This window comes from Cyanistes caeruleus, chromosome 27 (assembly GCF_971803275.1).
Source record: "Cyanistes caeruleus chromosome 27, bCyaCae1.hap1.1, whole genome shotgun sequence".
Taxonomy (NCBI): Eukaryota; Metazoa; Chordata; class Aves; order Passeriformes; family Paridae; genus Cyanistes; species Cyanistes caeruleus.
Genome location: NC_141727.1, coordinates 5,254,726 through 5,280,921, shown reverse-complemented (window position 1 = coordinate 5,280,921; position 26,196 = coordinate 5,254,726). Strand labels below are relative to the sequence as shown.

Genomic DNA, 26,196 nt, shown 5'->3' with positions numbered 1-26,196 from the left:
GTGGGGGTCCCAGAGGGACCCAGGGAGCGCCTGGCAACCCCCGGGGTCCCCACAGGCTGTCCTCACTGTCCCCGGGCTGTCCCCGGGCTGTGTGTCCCCCCGGGGCTGTGCAGGTGTCCGTGTGTCCCCCCCGGGGCTGTGCAGGTGTCCGTGTGTCCCCAGGGCTGTGCAGGTGTCCGTGTGTCCCCCCGGCCGGGACAGGTGTCCGTGTGTCCCCCCGGCCGGGACAGGTGTCCGTGTGTCCCCAGGGCTGTGCAGGTGTCCGTGTGTCCCCAGGGCAGGACAGGTGTCCGTGTGTCCCCCCCGGGGCTGTGCAGGTGTCCGTGTGTCCCCCGGCCAGGACAGGTGTCCGTGTGTCCCCCTGGGGCTGTGCAGGTGTCCGTGTGTCCCCCCCGGGACAGGTGTCCGTGTGTCCCCGGGGCAGGACAGGTGTCCGTGTGTCCCCCCCGGGGCAGGTGTCCGTGTGTCCCCAGGGCAGGACAGGTGTCCGTGTGTCCCCCGGCCGGGACAGGTGTCCGTGTGTCCCCAGGGCTGTGCAGGTGTCCGTGTGTCCCCCCCGGGACAGGTGTCCGTGTGTCCCCAGGGCTGTGCAGGTGTCCGTGTGTCCCCAGGGCTGTGCAGGTGTCCGTGTGTCCCCCCCGGGGCCGGGACAGGTGTCCGTGTGTCCCGGAAAAGCAAACAGGGCTGATAAGCGGCTTCCTCGGGGGGGCCCTAATGCGCCTCCGGCGGAACCGGGGCCATAAAACGCGGGCAGGCGGCAGAGCCGTGTTTGCCCGGGGGGGCCACCGCGGCTCCTCACCCCCCGGGCCCCCCCGGCTGCTCCAGCCCCCCGCCTTCGCCCCCAGACCCTCCTCTTCCTCCTCGCTGCCCTTGCAGCGGGGGGGGCACGCAGGGGACACCCCCCTGTCCCCGTCGGGGTCCCCCCCGTGCCGGGGGGTGCAGCCCGCGCCCCCCCGCCGGCAGAGCCATCCTGTGACCTTTGGAAAATGTCTGTTTGCTGTCACTCGGATAAATGGGGCAGAAAGCTCCCCCGGACCCCCCCGCGGCTGCCGGGGGGCGCTGGGGGCCACCCGCGCCCCGATCCCCCCCCACCCCGGGCCGGGGGACGTCTGTGACAACGCGGTGACATTGTCGCTGTGGCGGGGTCTCTCCCCAGACCCCGGGATGGGGCAGATCCCCCCCTGCGCGGGGCTGGGGGGAGCCAGCCCCCCTGCCTCAGTTTCCCCGCGGGGGGGTCCCCGCAGCCCCCTCGGTCCCGTCAGCTCCGCATCGGCCGCGGGGACGGGAAAGGTTCGTGGCTGGGGGGGCTGCGGGGGCCGCTCCCCCCTCCCAGCGCTGCCCGAGCCCGGCGCCGCTCGGCCGGGACCCCCCGCCCGTGTCCCCCGCTCCGGGCGGGTGTCACAGAGCGGCCACGCCACGGGGGACAGCCCCCGCCACTGCCACCAGCCGCGTCCCCGCCGACGCCGCCCGCCGGGTGACAGCGGGGCACGAGTGGGGAGCGCGTCCCCTCCGGCCGGGGCTGGCACCCTCCCGTGTCCCCTCCGGCCGGGGCTGGCACCCTCCCGTGTCCCCTCCGGCCGGGGCTGGCACCCTCCCGTGTCCCCCCGGTGTCCCCACGGGCCGTGTCCCCTCCAGCCCGGCCGGAGATGCGGTGGGGCCATCCCGGCGTTTTTGGGGACCCCCTTCTGTCACCTCTCCCCATCGCCGCAGCCCCGCGGTGGCTTTGGTGGCCCCTGCCCGGCGGGCACGTCCCCGCCGCGTCCCGCCGTGCCTCAGTTTCCCCCGGAGCCGGTGATTGCTCCTTAATGGTAAATCCATAACGGACTGGGGGGCTGGAAAGGCCACCTCATCCGTCCTGGGGAGGTGACAGCGATCGATGGCGGCGGCGGGGGCTGCGGTGACAGGGCCGTGGTGGCGGCTTCGTGCCCGGTCTGGGGAAACTGAGGCAGCCGTGGCTGCGGGTGTGTCTGTCCCCTTCACTGTCCCCCGTGGGTGGCTTGTCCCATTGCCATGTTTGTGTCCCTGGGTGTGGCTGATGTCCCTGTGTCCCCCTGTCACACCCCGAGGCTGTCCCAGGGCAGGTTTGTGTGCCAGGGCTGTGTGTGACACCCGTGTCCCTGTCCTGTGTCCCTGTCCTGTGTCCCTGTCCTGTGTCCCTGTGCCAGGGCTGTGTGTCACACCCGTGTCCCTGTCCTGTGTCCCTGTCCTGTGTCCCTGTGCCAGGGCTGTGTCACACCCGTGTCCCTGTCCTGTGTCCCTGTCCTGTGTCCCTGTGCCAGGGCTGTGTCACATCTGTCATGTTCCTGTCTCACCTGCCCGTGCCGTGGTGACACCACACATCTGTGCCCATGTCCCGTGCCCGTCTGGCGTTGCCGTGTCCGTGTCCTGTGGCCACGCGCGTGTCCCCCTGTCCCCGTGTCCGCGTGTCCCCCTGTCCCCGTGTCCGTGTGTCCCAGCCTTGTCCTACCCCCCGCCCCGCTCTGTCCTCCCCAGCCCCGCTGCCCCGGGCCGGGGGCTGTGCCGGGGGACAGTGACAAGGTGCTGGCACGTGTCGCCTGCCCGTGGCGGGGGGGGCAGGGTCCTGCGTGCCCGTGGGTCTGTCACGCGTGAGGGAGGAGCCACCAGCCCCCCTCGGGCTATAAAACCCCGGGCGGGCGCAGGAGCCGCCGTGTCCCCGGCACTGTCACCCCTCGGCCAGGCCCCACCTGTCACCTCTGCCTCCGCCATCGTGAGTGCGGGGACGGGGCTGGGGTCCCGGGGGGTCCCTGAGGGGAGGGCGGGACCCCAGGAGGGACAGTCACCTTGGGGACCTGTGGGGTCCCTTGGGGTGCACGTGGGGTCCTTGGGGGTGGGACAGTTCCCTTGGGGACACTGGGGGGGGGTCTCCGGGAGGGAGATGTCCCCGTTGGATATGGGGGGGTCCCGGGGGGTGAAGATGTCCCTTCAGGGGGGCTGGGGTCCCGGGGGGGGGGATGAAACACAGCTCTGGGGAGCTGGGGGTGCTCTGGGGGTGTGACATTCCCACGGGGAACGGGGTCCCGGGGTGTGGTGGGGGGGCAGAGCTGGCTCGGGGGTCCCGGGGGCGATGGGGGTGCCCCACCCGCAGCCGCCCCCCGCAGATGGTGATGTCCCCGCGGCCGTGGCGCGCGCTGGTGGCCGTGTCCCTCTGTGTCCTGCTGTGCCTGGCGGCCGCGTACCCCCCGAAACCCGAGAGCCCCGGGGACGACGCGTCCCCCGAGGAGATGGCCCGGTACTTCTCGGCCCTTCGCCACTACATCAACCTGGTCACGCGGCAGAGGTGAGCGACAGGGCCGGACACGCGTCCCCCTCGCTGCGCCCGTCCCTGTCCCCGCGCCCCCGCGGGGTCCCCGTTGCTCCCGCGCGCTCCCGCGGGGTCCCCGTTGCTCCCGCGCGCTCCCGTGTCCCGCAGGTACGGGAAACGCTCCAGCCCCGGCGCCGCGGTGGCGGAGCTGCTCCTGGGGGCCGGCAGTGACAGGTCACGGTGAGTGTCCCCGTCGCCGTCCCCCTCCCTGGCCGCACACAGGGGCTGCGCTGTCGCCCGCACCCCGGGGTGGGGGTCCCGGGGCTGTTCGGGGTCCCGGGGGGGGTCGGGGGTCTCGTTCCCCCTTTTCTCACACCGGCTCTTCCCGCAGGTTCGATGATGACTCCTCGTGGTGACCGCCCCGCCCAGCCCCCCTGTCCCCCAAATCCTCCCCATCTCTCCAGGTCCCCCCAGGGGACCCAAGGCCAGCGCGGGACCCCCCGCTGGAGGGCCGGGGACCCCCAGAACCCGGCCCGGGGGCGTCCCGCTGTCGGGGGGAGCCCCCGACCCCGTCCCCTCCCCAGCGCTGTCGGGGGGGCCCCGCGTGGTCCCTGCACGGCGACAATAAAGAGCAGCTCGTGGGCACGGGCGGGTCCGCTGAGTGCGGGGGGCGCGGGGGGCGCGGGGGGCGCGGGGGGCGCGGGGGGATGGAGGGGATGGAGGGGATGAAGGGGATGGGGGGGATGGAGGGGATGGAGGAGATGGAGGGGATGGAGAGGGGATGGAGGGGATGGAGGGGATGGAGGGGATGGAGGGGATGGAGGGGATGGAGGGGATGGAGGGGGGATGGAGGGGGGATGGAGAGGGGATGGAGGGGATGGAGGGGATGGAGAGGGGATGGAGGGGATGGAGGGGATGGAGGGGATGGAGGGGATGGAGGGGATGGAGGGGGGATGGAGGGGGGATGGAGAGGGGATGGAGGGGATGGAGGGGATGGAGAGGGGATGGAGGGGATGGAGGGGATGGAGGGGATGGAGGGGATGGAGGGGATGGAGGGGATGGAGGGGATGGAGGGGGGATGGAGGGGGGATGGAGGGGGGATGGAGGGGATGGGGGGGATGGAGGGGATGGAAGGGATGGAGGGGTGGGGGGGATGGGGGGGATGGAGGGGGGATGGAGGAGGGATGGAGGGGATGGAGGGGATGGAGGGGGGATGGAGGGGGGATGGAGAGGGGATGGAGGGGATGGAGGGGATGGAGGGGATGGAGGGGATGGAGGGGATGGAGGGGGGATGGGGGGGATGGGGGGATGGAGGGGATGGAGGGGACGGAGGGGGGATGGAGGGGGGATGGAGGGGATGGAGGGGATGGAGGGGATGGAGGGGATGGAGGGGATGGGGGGATGGAGGGGATGGAGGGGACGGAGGGGGGATGGAGGGGGGATGGAGGGGATGGATGGGGGATGGAGGGGGGATGGAGGGGATGGATGGGGGATGGAGGGGATGGAGGGGATGGAGGGGATGGAGGGGATGGAGGGGATGGAGGGGATGGAGGGGGGATGGAGGGGATGGAGGGGATGGAGGGGATGGAGGGGGGATGGAGGGGGGCAGGGGGGTGGGAAGAACAAGGGACAGGAGGTGTCGGGGTGCAGGGACGGGGGTCGGGGGTGGGGAGCGATTGGGAGGTGAAAGGAGGGGAGTGGAAGGGGGTGAGGGGTGGGAATTTTGGAGAGGGTGAGTAGGGGAGGCTGGGCTGGGCTGGGGGCTGCGGCACACTGGGGTTGGATACTGGGGCGCACTGGGTGGGGGGCGGTGGTGGGGGCACCCAGCAGTGATGGATGTCCCCACCCCTGTCCCTGTGTCCCTCCGTGGGGCCGGACACCCGTGTCCACGTCCTGTCCCCTCCGGGAGCCCCCTCAGCGCGGGGTCAAACATTAACCAGGGGCCAGCTGGCCCTGTCACCTCCCACGCTGGCCCCTGTCCCCCCTCCCAGTCCGAGGGGGCACCAGGGTGACATCAGCGGGACACGGGGGGATAAAAGGGCCGGCACGGCAGCGGCAGCAGCGGCAGCGACACCCCCGTGCCAGGCACAGCCCCCTCGTGTCGCCTGTCCCCCGCCAGGAAGGAGGTGAGAGGGGACGGGGAGCGGGCGGGGTGGGCAGAGAGCGGGGCCGCGACAAGCGGGGTGTGCAGGGGACACGGGGGACACGCGTGGGGCACCCGTGTGCAACTGAGCAAGGCTGAAGGTGCGCAGGGCTGGGCCACGGGGTGTGCAGGGGTGTACAGGGGTGTGCAGGGGTGTGCAGGGCTGGGCCACGGGGTGTACAGGGGTGTGCAGGGGTGTGCAGGGGTGTGCAGGGGTGTGCAGGGCTGGGCCACGGGGTGTGCAGGGGTGTGCAGGGGTGCAGGGGTGGGACACGGGGTGTGCAGGGGTGTGCAGGGGTGTCCAGGTGTGCAGGGGTGTCCAGGTGTGTGCAGGGGTGCACAGGTGTGTGCAGGGGTGTGCAGGGCTGGGACACGGGGTGTGCAGGGGTGTGCAGGGCTGGGACACGGGGTGTACAGGGGTGTACAGGGGTGTACAGGTGTGCAGGGGTGTGCAGGTGTGCAGGGGTGTGCAGGGGTGTGCAGGGGTGCAGGGCTGGGACACGGGGTGTGCAGGGCTGGGACACGGGGTGTGCAGGGGTGTGCAGGGGTGTGCAGGGGTGCAGGGCTGGGACACGGGGTGTGCAGGGCTGGGACACGGGGTGTGCAGGGGTGTACAGGTGTGTGCAGGGGTGTGCAGGGGTGGGACACGGGGTGTACAGGGGTGTGCAGGGGTGTGCAGGGGTGTGCAGGTGTGCAGGGCTGGGACACGGGGTGTGCAGGGGTGTGCAGGTGTGCAGGAGTGTCCAGGTGTGCAGGGCTGGGACACAGGGTGTGCAGGGGTGTGCAGGGGTGGGACACGGGGTGTACAGGAGTGTCCAGGTGTGCAGGGGTGTCCAGGTGTGCAGGGCTGGGACACAGGGTGTGCAGGGGTGTGCAGGTGTGCAGGTGTGCACAGGTGTGTCCAGGTGTGCAGGGGTGTGTCCAGATGTGTCCAGGTGTGCACAGGTGTGTGTGGGCTCTGTGTCAGAGCACAGCCTGTCCTGTTCCCATCCCTGCGCGGTGCGCACGGGTGTGAGCTCCTGTCCCTGTCCCTGTCCCTGTCCCTGTCCCTGTCCCTGTCCCTGTCCGTGCCGCTGTCGCTGTCCCTGTCCGTGCCCCTGTCCCTGTCCGTGCCCCTGTCCGTGCCCCTGTCGCTGTCGCTGTCGCTGTCGCCGTGGCAGCCATGGCCCCGCGCCCGCTGTTGTTGGTGGCCTGCGCTGCTCTGGCGCTGCTGCCGCTGCGGCCCCGCGCGGCCCCGGCCCAGCCCGAGTACCCCGGGGACGACGCGCCCGTGGAGGATCTGCTGCGCTTCTACAACGACCTGCAGCAGTACCTGAACGTGGTCACCCGGCCGCGGTGAGCAGGGCCCGTCCCGCTGTGCTCCCGTATCGCGACATGCTCCCGTATCGCGGCATGCTCCCGGTCACGGCATGCTCCCCATCACGGCATGCTCCCCATCACGGCATGCTCCCGGTCACGGCATGCTCCCGTATCGCGACATGCTCCCCGTCACGGCATGCTCCCCGTCACGGCATGCTCCCCGTCACGGCATGCTCCCGTATCGCGACATGCTCCCCGTCACGACATGCTCCCCGTTCCGATGTGCTCCCATCGGGATGCGCTCCCCCCCGGGACACGCTGCCCGTCCCGAAGCGCTCCCCAGCACGAGCCGCTCCCTGTCGCGACACGCTCCCTATCGGGACACGCTCCCGTGGTGTCCCCCCGTCCCCATAAGGCGTCCCCGTTGCAGGTACGGGAAGCGGGCGGGCGGGCGAGCGCTGGCCGAGGAGCCCCGGGGCGCTCCGGGGTGCTGAGCCCCAGGTGAGGCACGGGGGGGGCGGGAGGAGCCCCCCGGGCCGGCCCTGCCTCAGTTTCCCCAGCGGGGACAGCCCGGGGGGAAGGGGCGCTCTGGGCGGGGCAGCCCGGGGGGATCCAGGGGGAGACCCTGGAGGGTGTCAGGGTGGGGGACACGGGGCTGGGGGATCCAGGGGGTACCTGGGGGTGTCAGGGTGGGGGACACGGGGCTGGGGGATCCAGGGGGGCTCAGTGGGGAAGGGGACAAGGCGTTGGGGACCCTGCGTGAGCCCCCCTTTTGCTTCAGGGACACGGCCGGGGCCGAGTGGGTGAAGACGCCCAGAAGGTGCAGCCCCCCCGCCCCCGCTGCACCCCCGAGCCCCCCAGAACCGGCACCGCGGGGCCGGGACAGACCCCCGGCAATAAATCCCCCCCTGCAGCCACCGCCTGTCCTGCCTCTGCCTGCTCGGGGACACTGGGGACACGGGGGACACTGGGGACACGGGGGACATGGGGGACACGGGGGACATGGGGGACACTGGGGACACTGGGAACACGGGGGACACTGGGGACACTGGGGACACTGGGGGCACGGGGGACACTGGGGGCACGGGGGACACGGGGGACACTGGGGACACTGGGGACACTGGGGGCACGGGGGACACTGGGGGCACGGGGGACACTGGGGGCACGGGGGACACGGGGGACACTGGGGACACGGGGGACACTGGGGGACACTGGGGACACGGGGGACACGGGGGACACTGGGGACACTGGGCTGGAGGCAGTGGGGGTACTGGGAGTACGGGGGGTGTCTGGGGACGGCGGTGACACTGGGGACAGAGGGGATGCTGGTGGGGACACGGGGCCACTGAGGGTGTCGGGAACACGGCTGCTGTGCTGGGGACACTGGGGACACCGGCTGGCGGTGCTGGGGACACTGGGGGTGCTGGCACTGTGGACACGCCTACGCGGCCATCCCTGTCCCCGTCCCTGTCCCCGTCCCTGTCCCCGTCCGGTCGGTGCCAGTCGCGATTGTCCCGCGGCTCCGCAGCGATGCCGGCGGCCGCCCCCGCCTCGGTCACGGGTGAGCGCGCACCGGGAGGGGCAAACGCCCCCCGTGCACGCGCGAGGGGGCAGGGTCGGGGGGGGGTGTCGGGCACGCGCGTGTGCGGGGGGGGAGGGGGGGGGCTCCCCTCGAGAGGGACCCGAGCGCGCGTCCTCGTCCGCGCGCGCGCGGTTTCCGCGGGCGGGGGCGCGCGCGCCTTGCACGCGGGCGCGGCGCGGCCCCTTTAAATCCGCGCTCCCGCCCCCCTCCCACCGCCCCCTTAAAGGGGCCGAGCCCCCGCCGGCCCCCTCCCCACGCCGCGGGGCGCTGCCGGGGGGTCCCACCCGCGCGCGGGGCGGGTGCGCGAGCACGGCCGTGGAGCGAGGGTGAGCGGGCACGGCGGGGGGGCCGCGGGGAGCGCGCCCGTGCCTTTGCACGCGAGCGGGAACGCGCGTGGGAGACGCTCGGGGGCGCGCGCGGGGAGCGCGGGTCAGCGGGGGCGCGCGCACGCGGGCGCGCGGCGGCGGTGGGGGGGGTGCGCGGGGTCGGCGCGCGCGCGTGAGCGCGCTCGGGTGTTTTGCACGCGTGGGTGCTCACGTGCGCGTGCACACGCGGGAGATGCGCGTGCACGAGCCGTGGCCGCGCGCGTGAGCTGATGCCGGCACCCCCCCCGGACCCCCGACCCCCGACCCCCTCCCCGCCGCCGGGGGGGGGGCAAAGCGGCCGGAGCGCGCCCGGGGCACACGCGTGTGCAAGGCGGGGGGCGCGGGCCCGGCGCGGGTGGGGGCCCCACGCGGGGCCGGGGGGTTGCGGGGGGGCGGCGGTACCCGGATCTGGGGCGGGGGAGCCCGGCCCCGCAGCCATGAGCCGCCCCGGCCCAGGGTCCCCGCCGCACGCCCCGGGCCCCGCCCGCGCCCCCCCGGCTCCCCCAGGTACCGGGGGCTGGGAGGGGCCGGGGGCGATGCCCCCGGGGCCGGTGATGCCGCTCGGGGGGCGCCGTGGGGCGGGGATGCGGTGGGGGATGAGACGGGCGGCGGGAGATGGGGTTGAGGGGTTCGGGTGGTGCTGTGACCCCCCTGGATTGAGGGGGGGGCTGATGGATGTCCCCCCCCCGCCCCCCCGGTGCATCGCCATCGTCCCCCGCCATTGCAGCGCAGCCGCGCAGCCGCTCCCGCCCCCGCGGCCCCGGATGCGGCCCCCCCTCAATTGCATCGCCCCCCCCATCTCATCGCCCCCCATCGCACCACCCCCCTTCCACCGCCCCCCTGCAGCCCCCTCCCGTTACTCTGCTCCGGGGGGCTGCGCGGTGGCAGCTGCGGGGCTCCGTCCCCGTCCCTGCGGCTGAACGAGGAGGGGACATTTCCCTGTCTCAGGGGACCCCGACACTTGTCCCCGTGATGGGGGCGGGGGGCCAGGGGTGACTGTGACAGGAACGGGGGGGACACGAGCACCCCCGCCTGCACTTTCACCCACGTTGCTGCTCCTCCTCTCCCCCCCCGCCCGGTGTCCCTGTGTGTGTCCCCCCCGTGTCCCCCCCGTGTCCCCCCCGTGTCCCCCCCAGCCATGCAGCAGGTCCTGGACAACCTGATGGGGCTCCCGGGGACCCCGGGGGTGGCCGACCTTGACCTCATCTTCCTCCGCGGCATCATGGAGAGCCCCATCGTCCGCTCCCTGGCCAAGGTACGGGGGCACGGGGGGCGCGGGTCCCCCCCCGGCACCCCCGGGCCGTGTGGGGGTCTGGGGGTGACCCCCGCGTGTGAATGGGGGGAGGCTCCAGTGTTTCTGTCACCTCCTGGGGGTCCCTATTCCCTGCCCCCAGGGGTCCCTAATCGCCCCCAGCACCCCCAGATCCCTCTGGCCCTGAGGGTCCCTAAACTCCCTGGCCCTGGGGGTCCCAAACAGCTCTGCTGTCCCTAATCCCCGCCCCCCGCTCCATCCGGGGGTCCCTAATCCTCCCCCGGGGGTCCCCGATCCCCCCAGCCCCGGGGGTCTCTGCCCTCAGCCGCCTGTCCCGGGTGTCCCCGCGGTGTCCCCAGGCCCACGAGCGGCTGGAGGAGCGGAAGCTGGAGGCGGTGCGCGGGGACAACCTGGCGCTGGTGCAGGAGATCCTGCGGGACATCGGGCGCCTGGCGCGGCCCGACGTGCAGGCAGCGGCGGCGGAGCTGGCCCGGATCCTGCGGGAACCCCACTTCCAGGTGCGTGGGACGCGAGCGGGAGCCTCTGTCCCGTGCCAGGCGCGGTGGCACGCGTGTGCCAGGCGCGTGGGACACGGGGGTGACCCCCGCTCCCCGCCCCGCCTGTCCCAGTCGCTGCTGGAGACCCACGACTCGGTGGCCGCCAAGAGTTACGACCCCCCCCCGAGCAGCCCGGGCCCGGAGGCGTCCCTGGGCTCGCAGCCCGTGCCCCCCGACGCCGTGCGCATGGTGGGCATCCGCAAGGCAGCCGGGGAGAACCTGGTGAGCCCGGGGGGGCCGCGGGGCGCGTGAGGAGGGGAGGGCGGGACATTTCAGGGTCCTGGGATGTGCTGGGGACGCCGGCAGCACTATGGGGTATTGGCACTGGGGGGTGATGGAGCATTTCGGGGTGCCCTGGGCACGGCGAGGTGCCGGGTGGCTTCTTGAGGGGGACGGGGAGCGTTTTGGGGTACGGGGGTGATAGCGGGGCTCCTGTTGGGTGCCGGGCGGGTGTCACGGGTGCCGCGGTGTGTCCCCGCCGGGGGCTGAGCGGGGCTGTCCCCTCAGGGGGTGACGTTCCGGGTGGAGCGGGGGGAGCTGGTGATCGCCCGCATCCTGCACGGGGGGATGGTGGCGCAGCAGGGGCTGCTGCACGTGGGGGACGTGATCCGCGAGGTGAACGGGCGCGAGGTGGGCAGCGACCCCCGGGCGCTGCAGGACAGCCTGCGCCACGCCAGCGGCAGCGTCGTGCTCAAGATCCTGCCCAGCTACCAGGAGCCCCACCCGCCCCGCCAGGTACATCCCAAAATACATCCCAAACTACATCCCAAAATACATCCCAAAATACATCCCACCTGCATCCCAAACTACATCCCACCTGCATCCCAAAATACATCCCGAACTACATCCCAAAATACATCCCGAACTACATCCCAAAATACATCCCAAACTACATCCCAAACTACATCCCACCTGCATCCCAAACTACATCCCGAACTGCATCCCAAAATACATCCCAAACTACATCCCAAACTACATCCCAAAATACATCCCAAACTACATCCCAAACTACATCCCAAACTACATCCCAAAATACATCCCACCTGTATCCCACCTGCATCCCAAAATACATCCCAAAATACATCCCAAAATACATCCCAAACTACATCCCACCTGCATCCAACCCTGCATCCCAAACTACATCCCGCCCCGCCAGGTACTGGCCCGCATCCCGCCCCGCATCCCAAACTACATCCCAAACTACATCCCAAAATACATCCCAAACTACATCCCACCTGCATCCCAAGCTACATCCCACCTACATCCCACCTACATCCCACCTGTATCCCACCCCGCATCCCTCCCCGCATCCCTCCCCGCATCCCTCCCCGCATCCCGCACTCACCACCCTGCCCACAGCTCCCCCTGCCTTGTGTCCCCATCCCCGTCTTGTCCCCCGAGCCCCGCGAGCCGCTGTCCCCCTGTCCGTGCCGCGTGTCCCTTGGCTGGCGGGACCCCCGTGTCCCCCCCCGTGCCCTCCCTGCGGCCCCTGCCGGTCCCTGCCCTGTCCCGGTCCCCGCACAGCCCTGGGTGCCGGGTGACACCCGCCCTGTGCTGCCGCTCCCCACCCCGTGCCAGCCACCCCCGTCTCCGAGGGGACAAAGCAGCGCTGTCCCCTGCCAGGGCTGTCCCTGCCAGGGCTGTCCCCTCCAGCGCTGTCCCTGCAGCACTGTCCCCTCCAGCGCTGTCCCCCCGCTGCCTCTGGGGCCACACGGGCGCGTGTCCCTGCCCGTCCCCATGTGCGCCATCGCGGGCGCGGCGCTGGCGGCGCTGGGCACGCTGGTGTGCCTGGCCGTGGCCGTGGGGCTGTGCCTGGGGGTCGCCGTGGTGGTCGCGTGGGGGGCGGCGGCGGCGGCCGGAGCCCTCTGGGTGTGCGCGGGGGCCGTGCGGGCCTGGCTGAGCCGGGCACGGCGGGGGCGCCCCGGCGGGGGGAGCGTGTGACACGGGCGCTGGGGACACTGAGGCAGCCGGGGGGGCACAGGGAGGATCCCGGGGGTGCGGGGGGGTCCCTCCCGCTCATCCCCCGGTCCTCAGGTGTTCGTCAAGTGTCACTTCGACTACGACCCGGCCACCGACAGCCTCATCCCCTGCAAGGAGGCCGGGCTCAAGTTCATGGCCGGGGACCTGCTGCAGATCGTCAACCAGGATGACCCCAACTGGTGGCAGGTCAGGGGGGCCCTGGGGGGTGCTCTGGGGGGCCTGTGGCTCCTTGATTCCGTCCTGGGCCACGGAGGGAGAGGGGGTGCTGGGGCTGGGAGGTTCTGGGGGAGATGGAGGGGTCCCTGTGGACTTGGGGTGTGCCTGGGAGAATTCCTGTAAAGTGGGGGGGCCCTGGAGCTCGGGGGGGGGTCCTTGGAGCTGAGGGGCTACCTGGGAACTGGGGGAATCCCTGGAGCAGGGGAGGGTCCCTGGAAATTCGGGGCTTTCCTGGATGTGTGTCCCCATCGGGATTTGGGGGGGCTGGAGCCGAGGGGTTCCTGGAAATTGGGAGTCCCTGGAACTTGAGAGGTTCCTTGTGGGACCTGGGGGGGTCCCCGCAGCTGGGGGTGTTCTCTGTGGGGTCGGAGGGGTCTCTGGAGCCCAGGGGGGTCCCCATGCGTGGCTCTGTGTCCCCAGGCGTGCCACGTGGAGGGCGGCAGCGCGGGGCTGGTGCCCAGCCAGCTGCTGGAGGAGAAGCGCAAGGCCTTCGTCAAGCGGGACGGGGAGGTGGCCCCCACGTCGGGTACGGGGACATCGGCCTGGCCGCGGGGGACACACCTGGCGGGGCAGGCCGTGGAACGGCCGCCTCCCGAGGGGGGAGCACGGCGGGTCCCCTGCGCCGTGTGACAATGTCCCCGGCGGCCCAAGGTCCTGTCCCCAGGGCATTGTCCCGCAGGAAGTCCCCGATTCTCAGGGTGATGTCCCCACCGCGCTGAGGAAGGTCCCAGCTCCTGTGCCCCTGTCCCCGAGGCAGGGTGCTGTCCCTGTCCCTGTCCCTGTCCCTGTCCCTGTCCCAGCTCCCGTGCCCCTGTCCCTGTCCCTGTCCCCTGTCCCTGTCCCTGTCCCAGCTCCCGTGCCCCTGTCCCTGCCCCTGTCCCTGTCCCTGTCCCTGTCGCAGCTCCCGTGTCCCTGTCCCTGCCCCTGTCCCTGTCCCTGTCCCTGCCCCTGTCCCTGTCCCTGTCCCTGTCCCTGTCGCAGCTCCCGTGTCCCTGTCCCTGTCCCTGTCCCTGTCCCTGTCCCCAGCTCAGCAGCCCCTCGCCCTCGCAGGGGCCCTGTGCGGCAGCCTCAGCGGGAAGAGGAAGAAGAGGATGATGTACCTGACGACGAAGAACGCGGGTGAGTGTCCCGGGGCAGTGGCCGGGGGAGCGGTGGTGGCACCCGCTGGGACAGGGTGCCCCGGGGTCCCCGGGGACGGCTGCCAGCCCTGTCCCCCGCCCAGAGTTCGACCGGCACGAGCTGCTGATCTACGAGGAGGTGGCGCGGATGCCGCCGTTCCGCCGGAAAACGCTGGTGCTGATCGGGGCTCAGGGCGTGGGGCGCCGCAGCCTCAAGAACAAACTGATCATGTCTGACCAGGCGCGCTACGGCACCACCATCCCCTGTGAGTGCCCCTGTCCCCGCCCGTGTCATCCGTGTCCCCTGTGACCATCCGTGTGACCATCCGTGTGACCATCCGTGTTACCATCCGTGCCCCGTGTGTCCATCCCTGTGACCATCCCTGTGACCATCCCTGTGACCATCCCTGTGACCATCCGTGTCCCCTGTGACCGTCCCTGTCCCCTGTGACCATCCCTGTGTCCATCCTTGTCACCTGTGACCATCCCTGTCCCCTGTGACCATCCGTGTGACCATCCGTGTGACCATCCGTGTTACCATCCGTGCCCCGTGTGTCCATCCGTGTCCCCTGTGACCATCCCTGTGACCATCCGTGCCCCGTGTGTCCATCCCTGTGTCCATCCCTGTCCCCTGTGACCATCCCTGTCCCCTGTGACCATCCCTGTGACCATCCGTGTCCCCTGTGACCATCCCTGTGACCATCCCTGTCCCCTGTGACCATCCCTGTGTCCATCCCTGTCCCCTGTGACCATCCGTGTGACCATCCGTGTCCCCTGTGACCATCCGTGTGACCATCCGTGTGACCATCCGTGTGACCATCCGTGTGACCATCCGTGTCCCCTGTGACCATCCCTGTGACCATCCCTGTGACCATCCGTGTGACCATCCATGTTACCATCCGTGCCCCGTGTGTCCATCCGTGTCCCCTGTGACCATCCCTGTGACCATCCCTGTGACCATCCCTGTGACCATCCCTGTGTCCATCCGTGTCCCCTGTGACCATCCGTGTGACCATCCGTGTGACCATCTGTGTGACCATCCGTGCCCCGTGTGTCCATCCGTGTCCCCTGTGACCATCCCTGTCCCCTGTGACCATCCCTGTGACCATCCGTGCCCCGTGTGTCCATCCCTGTGACCATCCCTGTGACCATCCCTGTCCCCTGTGACCATCCCTGTGTCCATCCCTGTGACCTGTGACCATCCCTGTGACCATCCCTGTGACCATCCCTGTCCCCTGTGTCCATCCCTGTCCCCTGTGTCCATTCCCGTCCCCTCAGCCGTGTCCCCAGGCCCACTCGGGCCGGACGCGGTGTCCCTGCCGTGTCCCTGTGGAGTCCCTGCCGTGTCCCTGCGGTGTCCCTGCGGTGTCCCTGCGGTGTCCCTGCGGTGTCCCCGCGGTGTCCCCGCGGTGTCCCTGCGGTGTCACCGCGGTGTCCCCGGGCAGACACGTCCCGGAAGCCGAAGGAGAGCGAGCGGGACGGGCAGGGCTATCGCTTCGTGTCGCGGGGCGAGATGGAGGCGGACATCAAGGCCGGGCGGTACCTGGAGCACGGCGAGTACGAGGGGAACCTGTACGGAACCAGGATCGACTCCATCCGCGCCGTGCTGGAGACGGGCAGGATGTGCATCCTGGACGTGAACCCGCAGGTGGGGACACGGCCGGGGGGGGACAGCGACAGCCCGGAGCCCCCGCCGCGGGGCTGAGCGCTGTGCCCCCCGGCCAGGCCGTCAAGGTGCTGAGGACGGCGGAGTTCGTGCCCTACGTGGTGTTCATCGAGGCCCCCGGGCCCGAGAGGCTGCGAGCCATGAACCGGGCGGCCCTGGAGAGCGGCGTGGCCACCAAGCAGCTCACGGTGCGGGTCCGCCGGGGGCCGGGGAGGGGCGGGGAAACTGAGGCAGGCTTTGGGGTGCAGGAGGCGGACACGCGGCTCGCAGTGGCTGGTCCCCGCCATCCCTGCGGGCGATGGGGAAACTGAGGCAGGCTTTGGGGTGCAGGCGGCGGACACGCGGCTCGCAGTGGCTGGTCCCCGCCATCCCTGCTGGCGATGGGGAAACTGAGGCAGGCTTTGGGGTGCAGGAGGCGGACACGCGGCTCGCAGTGGCTGGTCCCCGCCATCCCTGCGGGCGATGGGGAAACTGAGGCAGGCTTTGGGGTGCAGGAGGCGGACGCCCAGCGCACGGTGGAGGAGAGCAACCGCATCCAGCGCGGGTACGGGCACTACTTCGACCTGAGCCTGACCAACGATGACCTGGAGCGCACCTTCGGGCGGCTGCGGGAGGCCATGGAGCACCTGCGCGTGCAGCCCCAGTGGGTCCCCGTCACCTGGGTCTATTAGGGACCCCACAAACCCTCCCCTCGCCCCCCCGAACCCAGCCAGGAGGGCCGGGGGGGGCCGAGGGGGTTGTGTCTCACCCAGAGGTGCGATGAGCTCGCCGTGCCCGGCCCCGCGGGGGGCGGCTCTCTGCAGACCCCCCCCAGCCCGAGCCCGACCCCTCTGTCCCCCCTACACCGCCCCAAATGTGGGGAGGGGCAGAGGCGGCCGGAGGGGTCCCGTGGGGGGCACAGCTCCCACCCAGCTGAGTCACTGCCAGAGCCTGGGGGAGCCCCCCTGTCCCAGCTGGGGAGCGGGGATGGGGGTGCGGGTTTGGGGGGGTCACACCCAGCCCTGACGTGGCCCCGGGTGTCCCCTCCTGTCCCCCAGGCCACAACCCCTCCTCGGGGGGTTCTCCCTTTACCAGGGTGGGGGGTCCCTCACTGTCCCTCGTGTCCCCTGTCACCCCTTCCCGGGTAGCAATAACCCCCTCCCTGTAATTAACCCTTAACTAACCCTTAACTGACTTGTAATTAACCTTGTCATTAACCCAGCGGGGGGCTGTGGCTGCGGACTCGCCGGCGGGGGTCTGGGGTGGTGACACGGGGTGTCCCCAAGGGACAGGGACACGGGGGGTGCAGGGTGTGCCCCGTGTCCCCCCTGCCCAGAGCCCCCCCCGTGTCCCCCCCGTCCCTGCCGCCATTTGCTCCTTTTTGGTACTTTGCTGTGGATTTTATTAAAGGAGAGAAAAATGGGTTTGTCCCTTGTGGTGAATGCGAGGGTGGCTTGGGAGCTGGTGTCACCCGTGTCACCCGTGTCACCCGTGTCACCCGTGTCACCCGTGTCAGCCGTGTCACCTGTGTCACCCGTGTCACCCGTGTCACCCGTGTCACCCGTGTCACCCGTGTCACCCGTGTCACCTGTGTCACCCGTTTTTTATCTGTAAATCTCCATTTCCCAGCGGTGTGAGGGCGCAGGGCGGGCTGGGGGTGCGGGGAATGTGTCACACGCGTGTCACCTTCACACACACGGGACCCTTCCTTGGTGCCGCCGGGAGGGGTCAGCAGAGCCGCGGGCACGGGGGGGCTGTGGGGGTGTGCGGAGGGGTGTCACAGGTGTCACAAGGTGCCACGGGGTGTCACAGGTGTCACAGGTGTCACGGGGTGTCATGGGGTGTCATGGGGCAGGGGTGTCACAGGTGTCACAGGTGTCACAGGGTGTCATGGGGTGTCATGGGGTAGGGGTGTCACAGGTGTCACAGGGTGTCACAGGTGTCACAGGGTGTCATGGGGTAGGGGTGTCACAGGTGTCACAGGTGTCACAGGGTGTCATGGGGTAGGGGTGTCACAGGTGTCACAGGGTGTCACAGGTGTCACAGGTGTCACAGGTGTCACAGGTGTCACAGGTGTCACAGGGTGTCATGGGGTAGGGGTGTCACAGGTGTCACAGGGTGTCACAGGTGTCACAGGTGTCACAGGGTGTCATGGGGTAGGGGTGTCACAGGTGTCACAGGGTGTCACAGGTGTCACAGGTGTCACAGGGTGTCACAGGTGTCACAGGGTGTCATGGGGTGTCATGGGGTAGGGGTGTCACAGGTGTCACAGGGTGTCACAGGTGTCACAGGGTGTCATGGGGTAGGGGTGTCACAGGTGTCACAGGTGTCACAGGGTGTCATGGGGTGTCATGGGGTAGGGGTGTCACAGGTGTCACAGGGTGTCACAGGTGTCACAGGTGTCACAGGTGTCACAGGGTGCCACGGGGTGCTGTGGGGTGCCAGGACCATGGGGTGACATGCGGTGCCATAGAGTCCTACAGGGTGCCGTGTCCGGAGCCGTGTCCGTGGGTTCCGTGTCCGTGCCCTGTGTCCATGCTGTGTCCGTGCTGTGTCCATGCCCTGTGTCCATGCTGTGTCCATGCCCTGTGTCCATGCTGTGTCCGTGCTGTGTCCATGCCCTGTGTCCATGCTGTGTCCATGCCCTGTGTCCGTGCTGTGTCCGTGCTCTGTCCATGCCCTGTGTCCATGCTGTGTCCATGCCCTGTGTCCGTGCCCTGTGTCCATGCCCTGTGTCCATGCCCTGTGTCCGTGCCCTGTGTCCGTGCTGTGTCCGTGCTGTGTCCATGCCCTGTGTCCGTGCTGTGTCCATGCCCTGTGTCCGTGCCCTGTGTCCGTGCTGTGTCCGTGCTGTGTCCATGCCCTGTGTCCATGCCCTGTGTCCATGCCCTGTGTCCGTGCTGTGTCCGTGCTGTGTCCATGCCCTGTGTCCATGCCCTGTGTCCGTGCCCTGTGTCCGTGCTGTGTCCGTGCTGTGCCCGTGCCCTGTGTCCATGCTGTGTCCATGCCCTGTGTCCATGCCCTGTGTCCATGCCCTGTGTCCATGCTGTGTCCGTGCTGTGTCCATGCCCTGTGTCCATGCTCTGTGTCCATGCCCTGTGTCCATGCCCTGTGTCCGTGCTGTGTCCGTGCCCTGTGTCCATGCTGTGTCCATGCTCTGTGTCCATGCCCTGTGTCCATGCCCTGTGTCCATGCTATGTCCATGCCCTGTGTCCGTGCCCTGTGTCCGTGCTCTGTGTCCGTGCTCTGTGTCCGTGCCCTGTGTCCGTGCCCTGTGTCCATGCCCTGTGTCCATGCCCTGTGTCCATGCCCTGTGTCCGTGCTGTGTCCGTGCCCTGTGTCCATGCTGTGTCCATGCTCTGTGTCCATGCCCTGTGTCCATGCCCTGTGTCCATGCTATGTCCATGCCCTGTGTCCATGCCCTGTGTCCGTGCTGTGTCCATGCCCTGTGTCCGTGCCCTGTGTCCGTGCTGTGTCCGTGCTGTGTCCATGCCCTGTGTCCGTGCTGTGTCCATGCTCTGTGTCTTTAAGCGGTGCTGTCCCTAAAGCCGCTGTCTTGGCCTGTCCATAATCCCCGTGTCCCTAAGCTGCCGTGGCTATAAGGGCTGGGGCCGCACGCGCCGGCCTGGGCGGTGTCCAGGCAGTGTCCAGGCGGTGTCCAGGCAGTGTCCAGGCAGTGTCCAGGCAGTGTCCGGGCAGTGTCCAGGCAGTGTCCGGGCAGTGTCTGAGCCGTGTCCGAGCCGTGTCCGAGCCGTGTCCGTGCCGTGTCCGTGCCGTGTCCGTGCCGTGTCCGTCCAGAGCCACACGCAGTGACAGCCATGTGGCCCGTGCTGCTGCTGCTGCTGCCGGTGGCCCTGGCCGTGCTGGCCCTGGGCAGGGTGGCCCATCGGCTGCTGGCCCCCTCTGGCAACCCCTTCTCAGGGCCACCCCTGGAGCCACCGCGGCCACTGGTGACTGACCAGCGCGCCCGGGACAGGGTCCTGAAGCAGGGTGAGTGTCCATCGTGTGTCCGTGTGTCCGTGTGTCCGTGTGTCCGTGTGTCCGTGTGTCTGTGTGTCCATGTGTCCTGTGTCCTGTGTCCTGTGTGCTGTGTCCGTGTGTCCATGTGTCCGTGTGTCCTGTGTCCGTGTGTCCGTGTGTCCCGTGTCCGTGTGTCCGTGTGTCCCGTGTCCGTGTGTCTGTGTGTCCCGTGTCCGTGTGTCCTGTGTCCGTGTGTCCCGTGTCCGTGTGTCTGTGTGTGGCTCCTGTGTGGCACAGGGCTCAGTGTCCCCTGGCTGTCACTGTCACACGCCATGCGCAGGGTTCAGTGTCCAGCGCGTGCCGGCCCAGCTGGACGCTGTGGTCATCGGCAGTGGCGTGGGGGGCCTGGCGGTGGCCGCCACCCTGGCCAAGGCGGGCCGGCGGGTGCTGGTGCTGGAGCAGCACGACCAGGCCGGGGGGTGCTGCCACACCTTCCAGCAGCACGGCTTCGAGTTCGACGTGGGTAAGGACCCCCGACCCCCGGGCAGCCCTGTGTCACCCCGTGTGTCACCCCGTGTGTCACCCCGTGTGTCACCCCCTGTGTCACCCCCTGTCACCCCCCTGTCCCTGTGGCCCCACTGTGAACCTCCACCAGCCCCGGTGTGTTCAGTACCTGTGTGCTGTGTCCCTGCCGTGTCCCAGCCATGTCCCCACCCTGTCTCCACCATGTCCCTGCTGTGTCCCTGCCATGTCCCAGCCATGTCCCTGCTGTGTCCCCACCATGTCCCCACCATGTCCCTGCCATGTCCCTGCCATGTCCCTGCTGTGTCCCTGCTGTGTCCCAGTCATGTCCCCGCCATGTCCCTGCCGTGTCCCTGCCGTGTCCCTGCCGTGTCCCTGCCACGCCAAGATGCCACCCCCACCCCTCAGTGTGACACACCAAAGGCAGACGCTGCTCTCCCGCCGTGTGTCCGTGCCATGTCCCCGGTGTCCCCACACCGTGTCCCTGTCCCCACAGGCATCCACTACGTGGGGCAGCTGCACGAGGGGAGCCTCCTGCGGGTGGCCCTGGACCAGGTGACAGACGGGCAGCTCTGCTGGCACCGCCTGCCCGACCCGTACGACGAGGTGACCCTGGGAGCCCAGCGCTACCTCCTGCGCTCGGGCAAGGTGGCCTTTGTCACCGCGCTGGAGGAGCAGTTCCCCGCCGAGAAGGAGGCCATCAGGGAGTTCATGAAGCTCTCCAAGGTGCGGCCCCCGGGGTCACCTCCCCGTGGGACTGGCATGTCCCCAAGGAGGGGTCAGCTCGGGATGGTGACCCCGGTGCTCTGGGGTCACAGCAGTGACCGTCCTCAGGACGGTGTCGCCGGTGGCACGTGGTGACGCCCCGCGGGTGGCCTCGTGCCGCTGCTGGCCGTGCTCGAGCTGTCCCCGCGCTGCCGTGGGTGGTGACGGGGACACGGCAGCTGTCCCGCAGGTGGCCTCGCGGCACGCGGCGCTGCTGGCCCTGCTGAAGCTGTCCCCGCGCTGGCTCGTCACCCTCGTGCTCCGCTCGGGCGTCCTGCCCCGCCTGTCCCCCGTGTTCCGCATGGCCACCACCAGCCACAGCCAGGCCGCGGCCCGGCTCACCTCCAACCCCGACCTGCGCGCCCTGCTCGGATACCTCTTCTACGGTCAGGGAGGGGCTGTCGCGACAGGGAGGCGCTGTCACGATAGGGAGGGTACTGCAGCGGTGGAGGTTGTGTCGCGACGGGGGTGGCACCATCACGATACCAGCAGCGCTGTGTCGGGATGGGGGCGGCTGTATCGCGGGTGGGAAGGGCCGTGTCGTGACAGTAGAAGGATGCGCCGTGATAGCGGAGGGCACCGTGGTGACGGGGGAGGGCTGGGCGGTGACAAGGCAGGGCGATGTCGTGACGAGGAGCACCGTGTCGCGACACGGGCGGGCTGTCCCCCTGTCCCCGCAGGCACGGCCCCGAAGGACTCGAGTTTCCTGGTGAGCGCGCTGATGGTTCACCACTACCAGCGCGGGGCCTGGTACCCGCGGGGGGGGGCGAGCGAGGTCGCCTTCCACGCCGTGCCCGTCATCGAGCGCGCGGGGGGGGCCGTGCTCGTGCGCGCCCCCGTCACGCGCGTGCTCGTCAGCGCCTCCGGCACCGCCCTGGGTGAGCGCCGGGACCCCCCCCCACCCCCGCCCTCCGGGGGGACGCGGTGGCAGCGCCCCGAGTGTCCCCTGAGCCCCCGCCTCGGTCCCCAGGGGTGGCGGTGCGGGCGGGGCCCGGCGAAGAGGAGCTGGAGATCCGCGCCCCCCTCGTCATCTCCGACGCCGGGGTCTTCAACACCTTCGGGAAGCTTCTGCCCCCCCACGTGCGCAGCCACCCCGGTAATGCGGCGCGTGTGTCCCCGTGTCCCCCTGTCCCCATGTCCCCAGCATCTCTGGTGTTCCCAGCACCTCCACGTCCTCGTCTTTCCTGACACCCCCGTGTCCCCCGCACACGCAGGGTCGGTGTCACCCCCTGTCCCCCGCACACGCAGGGTCGGTGTCACCCCCTGTCCCCCGCATGCGCAGGGTCGGTGTCACCCCCTGTCCCCCGCACACGCAGGGTCGGTGTCACCCCCTGTCCCCCGCACGCGCAGGGTCGGTGTCACCCCCTGTCCCCCGCACACGCAGGGTCGGAGTCACCCCCTGTCCCCCGCACGGCCGGTGTCACCCGGTGTCCCCGCAGGTGTCCGCTCCCTCCTGGCCATGGTCCGGCCGGCCATGGGCTCCTTCCTGGTGTTCGTGGGGCTGCGGGGCAGCGCGGCCGAGCTGGGGCTGCCCCCCACCAACTTCTGGATCTACCCCCACAACGACCTGGATGCCATGTGAGGGTCCCGCACCCCGGGCGGGGCGCGGCGGCTGCCGGGGGGCCCGGGGGGGTCACGTCCCTGTTCTCCCGCAGGATGACCCGGTACGCCGCCCTGAGCCGCGACGACGTCCCCGAGAACCTGGCCATGATGTTCATCACCTTCCCCGCCGCCAAGGACCCCACGTACGAGCAGCGGCACCCAGGTACGGCTCGGGGGGACCCCCGCGTCCCCCCCCGCTCCCGTCCGCGGGCTCAGAGGCTCCGCGGTCCCCCCGGCACGGGGGTGGCACCGCCACCGCCACCCCCCGGGATGTCACCGGCTGTCCCCGCCCCGCAGGCAAGTCCTGCATGACCATCCTGACCATGGCGCGGTTCGAGTGGTTCGAGGAGTGGGCCGGGAGCCGCCCCCGGCACCGCGGCCCCGAATACCGGCGCTACAAGATGGACATCGCCCAGCGGCTGCTGGAGCGGGCCCTGCTCCGCTTCCCGCACCTGCGGGACAAGGTGCCCCGAGGGACGGGCTGGGGTGTCCCACGGGCTCGGGGTGCCCCAGGGGGGTCCGGCCGTGCCCCCTGACACGCCCCGAGCCCCCGTCCCGCGCAGGTGGAGTTCGTGGAGGCGGCGTCGCCGCTCACCAACCAGCACTACCTGGGGGCTGCGCGGGGGGAGATGTACGGCACCGAGCACGACCTGCGCCGCTTCAGCCCCGCCGTGGTGGCCGCCCTGAGACCCGACACGCCCGTGAGGAACCTCTACCTGACAGGTGAGGGGCTGTGTCCCCGCGTCCCGCTGTCCCCAGGGTCCCCCCCGCCCGCGCTTGTGGCCACGCGCCCCACGGTGGTGGCTCCTCTGTGTCCCCTGGGGTGGCTCTGTGTCCCCTGGGGTGGCTCTGTGTCCCCCGGGGGTGGCTCTGTGTCCCCCGGGGGTGGCCCTGTGTCCCCCGGGGGTGGCTCTGTGTCCCCCGGGGGTGGCTCTGTGTCCCCTGGGGGTGGCTCTGTGTCCCCCTGGGGTGGCTCTGTGTCCCCTGGGGTGTCTCTGTGTCCCCCGGGGGTGGCTCTGTGTCCCCTGGGGGTGGCTCTGTGTCCCCCGGGGATGGCTCTGTGTCCCCCTGGGGTGGCTCTGTGTCCCCGGTGGTGTCTCTGTGTCCCCCGGGGGTGTCTCTGTGTCCCCCGGGGGTGGCCCTGTGCCTGCTGGCTGTCCCCAGGGCAGGATGTGTTCTCCTGCGGGCTGGCGGGGGCCGTGCACGGGGGGCTGCTCTGCGCCTCGGCCATCCTGGGCCGCCTGCTCTACCTGGACCTGCTGCTCCTCAAGAGGAAAATCAAGCGGCGCCAGGGCCGGCACACGGCGTGAGGGGACAGCGGGCCTGGGGACACCTGTCCTGGGGGACACCTGTCCTCGGGGATGGCCCCGGGCTGGGAGAGGCTCCCGGCTCAATAAACCCCGATGTCCCAGCCCGATGTCCCTGCAGCCTGCACCTCTGATTGAGGGGATGGAGAGGGATGGGATGGGGATAGGGACAGGAATGGAGAGAGGGATGGGATGGGGACAGGGACAGGAATGGAGAGAGGGTTGGGAGGGGGATAGGGACAGGAATGGAGAGAGGGTTGGGATGGGGATGGAGAATGGGATGTGGGTGGGATGGGGATGGGCACAGGGAGCACCCACAGCTGGGGGTGAATATGGGGTGCAGGACCCACCTTAAACTTCCCCCCCTTCTCCCTCTGTACTGCCCCAGCCCTTCACACCAGCAGAGCCCGGAATTCTTCACACTTTTAAATATAATAAATAGGGGAATTCTCGGTGGGATGGTTTGGGGAAATGGGGGGACACGGCCCCGGGTGGCCCCGAAGGGTCCGTGTCCCCCCGAGCGGAGAGTTGTCACCAGCTGTCCTTGGAGGGGGTCACCTCTAGGTCCGGGCGGTGCAGGGGGGCTGAGCTGTGGGGTCGTGGCCACATTGGGGGCACGGCCCCTGGGGCAGGGGGTACAGGAAGGGCTTCGCTGTCACCTGAGGGCGAGGGGGGGCGGGTCAGGGTGGTGCTCCAGGGGGTGCCCCAGGGAAGGGGGGTGTCCCTTTTGGGGTCAAGGCAGCCCCAGCACCCCCCACCCCACATCCCATCCCCCACACCCCCCACCCCACCCCCTTTCCGGGCTCAGCCCAAGCCCCCCGGCCGGGCGGGACCCACCTCGCTGTAGGGCGGGGGCTCCAGCGCCAGGGGGACGGTCCCGCTGGGCAGGGTGGGCAGGGTGGGCAGCAGGGTCAGCGGGGGGGGCGCGGGGCCGTGGGGGTCTCGGTAGGGCGGGCCCGGAGCGGGGCCCTGCGGGCTCCTGTAGGCGGGGGGCGGCACGGGGTCCTGGCAGAGCTTGCGGAAGAGGTGGAAGATGAGGAGGAGGACGATGATGGCTATGAAGGTGATGACGATGATGAAGAACATGGCCCTGGGGACACCAAGAGGTGCGTGCTGGGGGCTGGCACGTCCCCCCCTCCCCGGCACCCCGCGGTGTCTGTCCCCTCCAGCCCTGTCCCCGCTCCCGCAGGGCTCCCGGGGTCTCTCCATGTCCCCTCCCCTCGCCCCCTCCCCAGGAACCCCTCCGGGCCGTGGCCCCCTGGTCCCCCCCACAACGAACCCGGTGTCCCCCGGTACCGCCGCGTCACCTCGGTGCCACAGCCGCACTCTGGACCGGGGACACCCCAGGGCCCGCGCCCTGCACCCCACACCCGCCGCCCTTTGCACCCTCCCTGCCCCACTGCGGACCTTGCCCTGGGTGGGGGGGCTCGGGGCACCCCGCCGTGCGTCACTTTGGGGTGATTTAGGCCACTCTGGGGTTTTTTTAGGGGTGGGACCGTGCCAAAGGGGGCTGGTGCCCTGCCGAGGGGGGCTGTCCCCAAGCGGGGGGGTGGGAGGGTGGCCTGGGTGGGCAGGGCGGGCTCGGGGTGACACCAGCGGTGCTTGGGGTGACACGAGGGCTGCTCAGGGTGTCGCAGGGGACCCCTGGCCCTGCCGGGAGCCGGGAGGGGAGGGCGAGGAGCCAGCGGTGAGGCCGAAGGAGCGGGATCCTCCCGCGGGTGTGAAGAGCCGCCGGCTCAGCACCGTAAACTCCCAAATCCCATCAGCGCCCTGAGCCCCGCGCCGGGCGAGCGGGGGGGACCCGGGGGTGACCCGGGGGTGACCCGGGGGTGACCTGGGGGTGACCCGGGGGGACCCCCAGAGATCTGGAATCGCCCCACACCGTGGCAGTGGGTGACGGAGCGGGTGAGCGGCCACCAAGGGGTGAGGAGGCGGCGGGGAGGGGACAAGGCTGCCGGGGGGACAAGGGACGGTTGGGGAGGGGGAGTTGAAGCCCCGGAGGGCTGAGGGGATCGGGCCTGCCCTAAGCAGGATCATCCCCTAAGGGGTTTAGGGCTGCCCGGGGCACCGGGGCGGCTCCGGCCGCGAAATTGGCTCAAGGGCTTAGCGGAGGATTTGCCAGCACATGTCCTCCCGTGCCCTGCTGGGGACACCCCAAAATCGGCCTCCCGGTGAGGCAGAGCCCCCCCCCAGGCAGGTGAGCTCCCCCTGTCCTGGGCGGGCGGAGTTTGCCGGGGCTCTGTCCCCGCTGATCCCGCGCGGGGAGGGTGGAGTGAAATCCTGCGGGGGCAGGTGGGAGCGGGAACGGAGGGTGCGCACACCTGGGCACACCTGGGCACACCTGGGCACACCTGGACACACCTGGGCACACCTGGGCACACCTGGACACGTCTGGGCACACCTGGGCACACCTGGACACACCTGGGCACACCTGGGCACACCTGGATACACCCGGACACACGGACACACGGACACACGGACACACGGACACACGGACGGACACACGGACACACGGACACACGGACGGACGGACACACGGACACACGGACGGACACATGGACACACGGACACACGGACGGACACACGGACGGACACACGGACGGACACACGGACACACGGAC

General features: G+C 70.3%; 5 protein-coding genes across 7 annotated transcripts; 4 read left to right on the top strand and 1 right to left on the bottom strand.

The window, feature by feature from the left end:
- Window positions 1-2,674: 2,674 nt before the first annotated feature.
- Window positions 2,675-3,738, top strand: LOC147649231 (peptide YY-like). Its single transcript, XM_086864193.1, has 4 exons — window positions 2,675-2,728; window positions 3,120-3,298; window positions 3,431-3,502; window positions 3,654-3,738. Exons 2-4 carry the CDS (start codon window positions 3,120-3,122, stop codon window positions 3,676-3,678), a joined length of 276 nt encoding a protein of 91 aa, XP_086720319.1. The 5' UTR covers window positions 2,675-2,728; the 3' UTR covers window positions 3,679-3,738.
- Window positions 3,739-5,336: 1,598 nt separating this feature from the next.
- Window positions 5,337-7,556, top strand: LOC147649230 (pancreatic polypeptide-like). The gene is made up of 4 exons (XM_086864503.1): window positions 5,337-5,388; window positions 6,566-6,740; window positions 7,135-7,205; window positions 7,486-7,556. The coding sequence occupies exons 2-3, from the start codon at window positions 6,568-6,570 to the stop codon at window positions 7,196-7,198; spliced, it is 237 nt and encodes a 78-aa protein (XP_086720629.1). The 5' UTR covers window positions 5,337-5,388; window positions 6,566-6,567; the 3' UTR covers window positions 7,199-7,205; window positions 7,486-7,556.
- A 626-nt stretch (window positions 7,557-8,182) lies between these two features.
- Window positions 8,183-16,841, top strand: MPP2 (MAGUK p55 scaffold protein 2). 3 transcript variants are annotated; one of them, XM_086864352.1, is made up of 12 exons: window positions 8,183-8,265; window positions 9,788-9,906; window positions 10,263-10,421; window positions 10,533-10,682; window positions 10,968-11,195; window positions 12,495-12,626; window positions 13,077-13,182; window positions 13,707-13,775; window positions 13,879-14,040; window positions 15,220-15,422; window positions 15,500-15,628; window positions 15,935-16,841. In XM_086864352.1, the coding sequence occupies exons 1-12, from the start codon at window positions 8,235-8,237 to the stop codon at window positions 16,109-16,111; spliced, it is 1,665 nt and encodes a 554-aa protein (XP_086720478.1). In that variant the 5' UTR covers window positions 8,183-8,234; the 3' UTR covers window positions 16,112-16,841. The 3 variants fall into 3 exon arrangements, with proteins under 3 accessions (XP_086720478.1, XP_086720479.1, XP_086720477.1); XM_086864353.1 differs by lacking the exon at window positions 8,183-8,265 and adding an exon at window positions 8,528-8,612; XM_086864351.1 differs by lacking the exon at window positions 8,183-8,265 and adding an exon at window positions 9,079-9,158.
- Window positions 16,842-19,154: 2,313 nt separating this feature from the next.
- On the top strand, window positions 19,155-23,578 carry LOC147649228 (all-trans-retinol 13,14-reductase-like). Its single transcript, XM_086864347.1, has 11 exons — window positions 19,155-19,409; window positions 19,720-19,902; window positions 20,398-20,627; window positions 20,857-21,052; window positions 21,347-21,544; window positions 21,637-21,762; window positions 22,106-22,244; window positions 22,322-22,431; window positions 22,566-22,732; window positions 22,832-22,991; window positions 23,433-23,578. The coding sequence occupies exons 1-11, from the start codon at window positions 19,238-19,240 to the stop codon at window positions 23,576-23,578; spliced, it is 1,827 nt and encodes a 608-aa protein (XP_086720473.1). The 5' UTR covers window positions 19,155-19,237.
- A 410-nt stretch (window positions 23,579-23,988) lies between these two features.
- Window positions 23,989-24,920, bottom strand: TMEM92 (transmembrane protein 92). Its single transcript, XM_086864458.1, has 3 exons — window positions 24,855-24,920; window positions 24,413-24,665; window positions 23,989-24,234 (listed from the first exon to the last, which is right to left on the bottom strand). Exons 2-3 carry the CDS (start codon window positions 24,659-24,661, stop codon window positions 24,136-24,138), a joined length of 348 nt encoding a protein of 115 aa, XP_086720584.1. The 5' UTR covers window positions 24,662-24,665; window positions 24,855-24,920; the 3' UTR covers window positions 23,989-24,135.
- Between the last annotated feature and the right edge of the window lie 1,276 nt (window positions 24,921-26,196).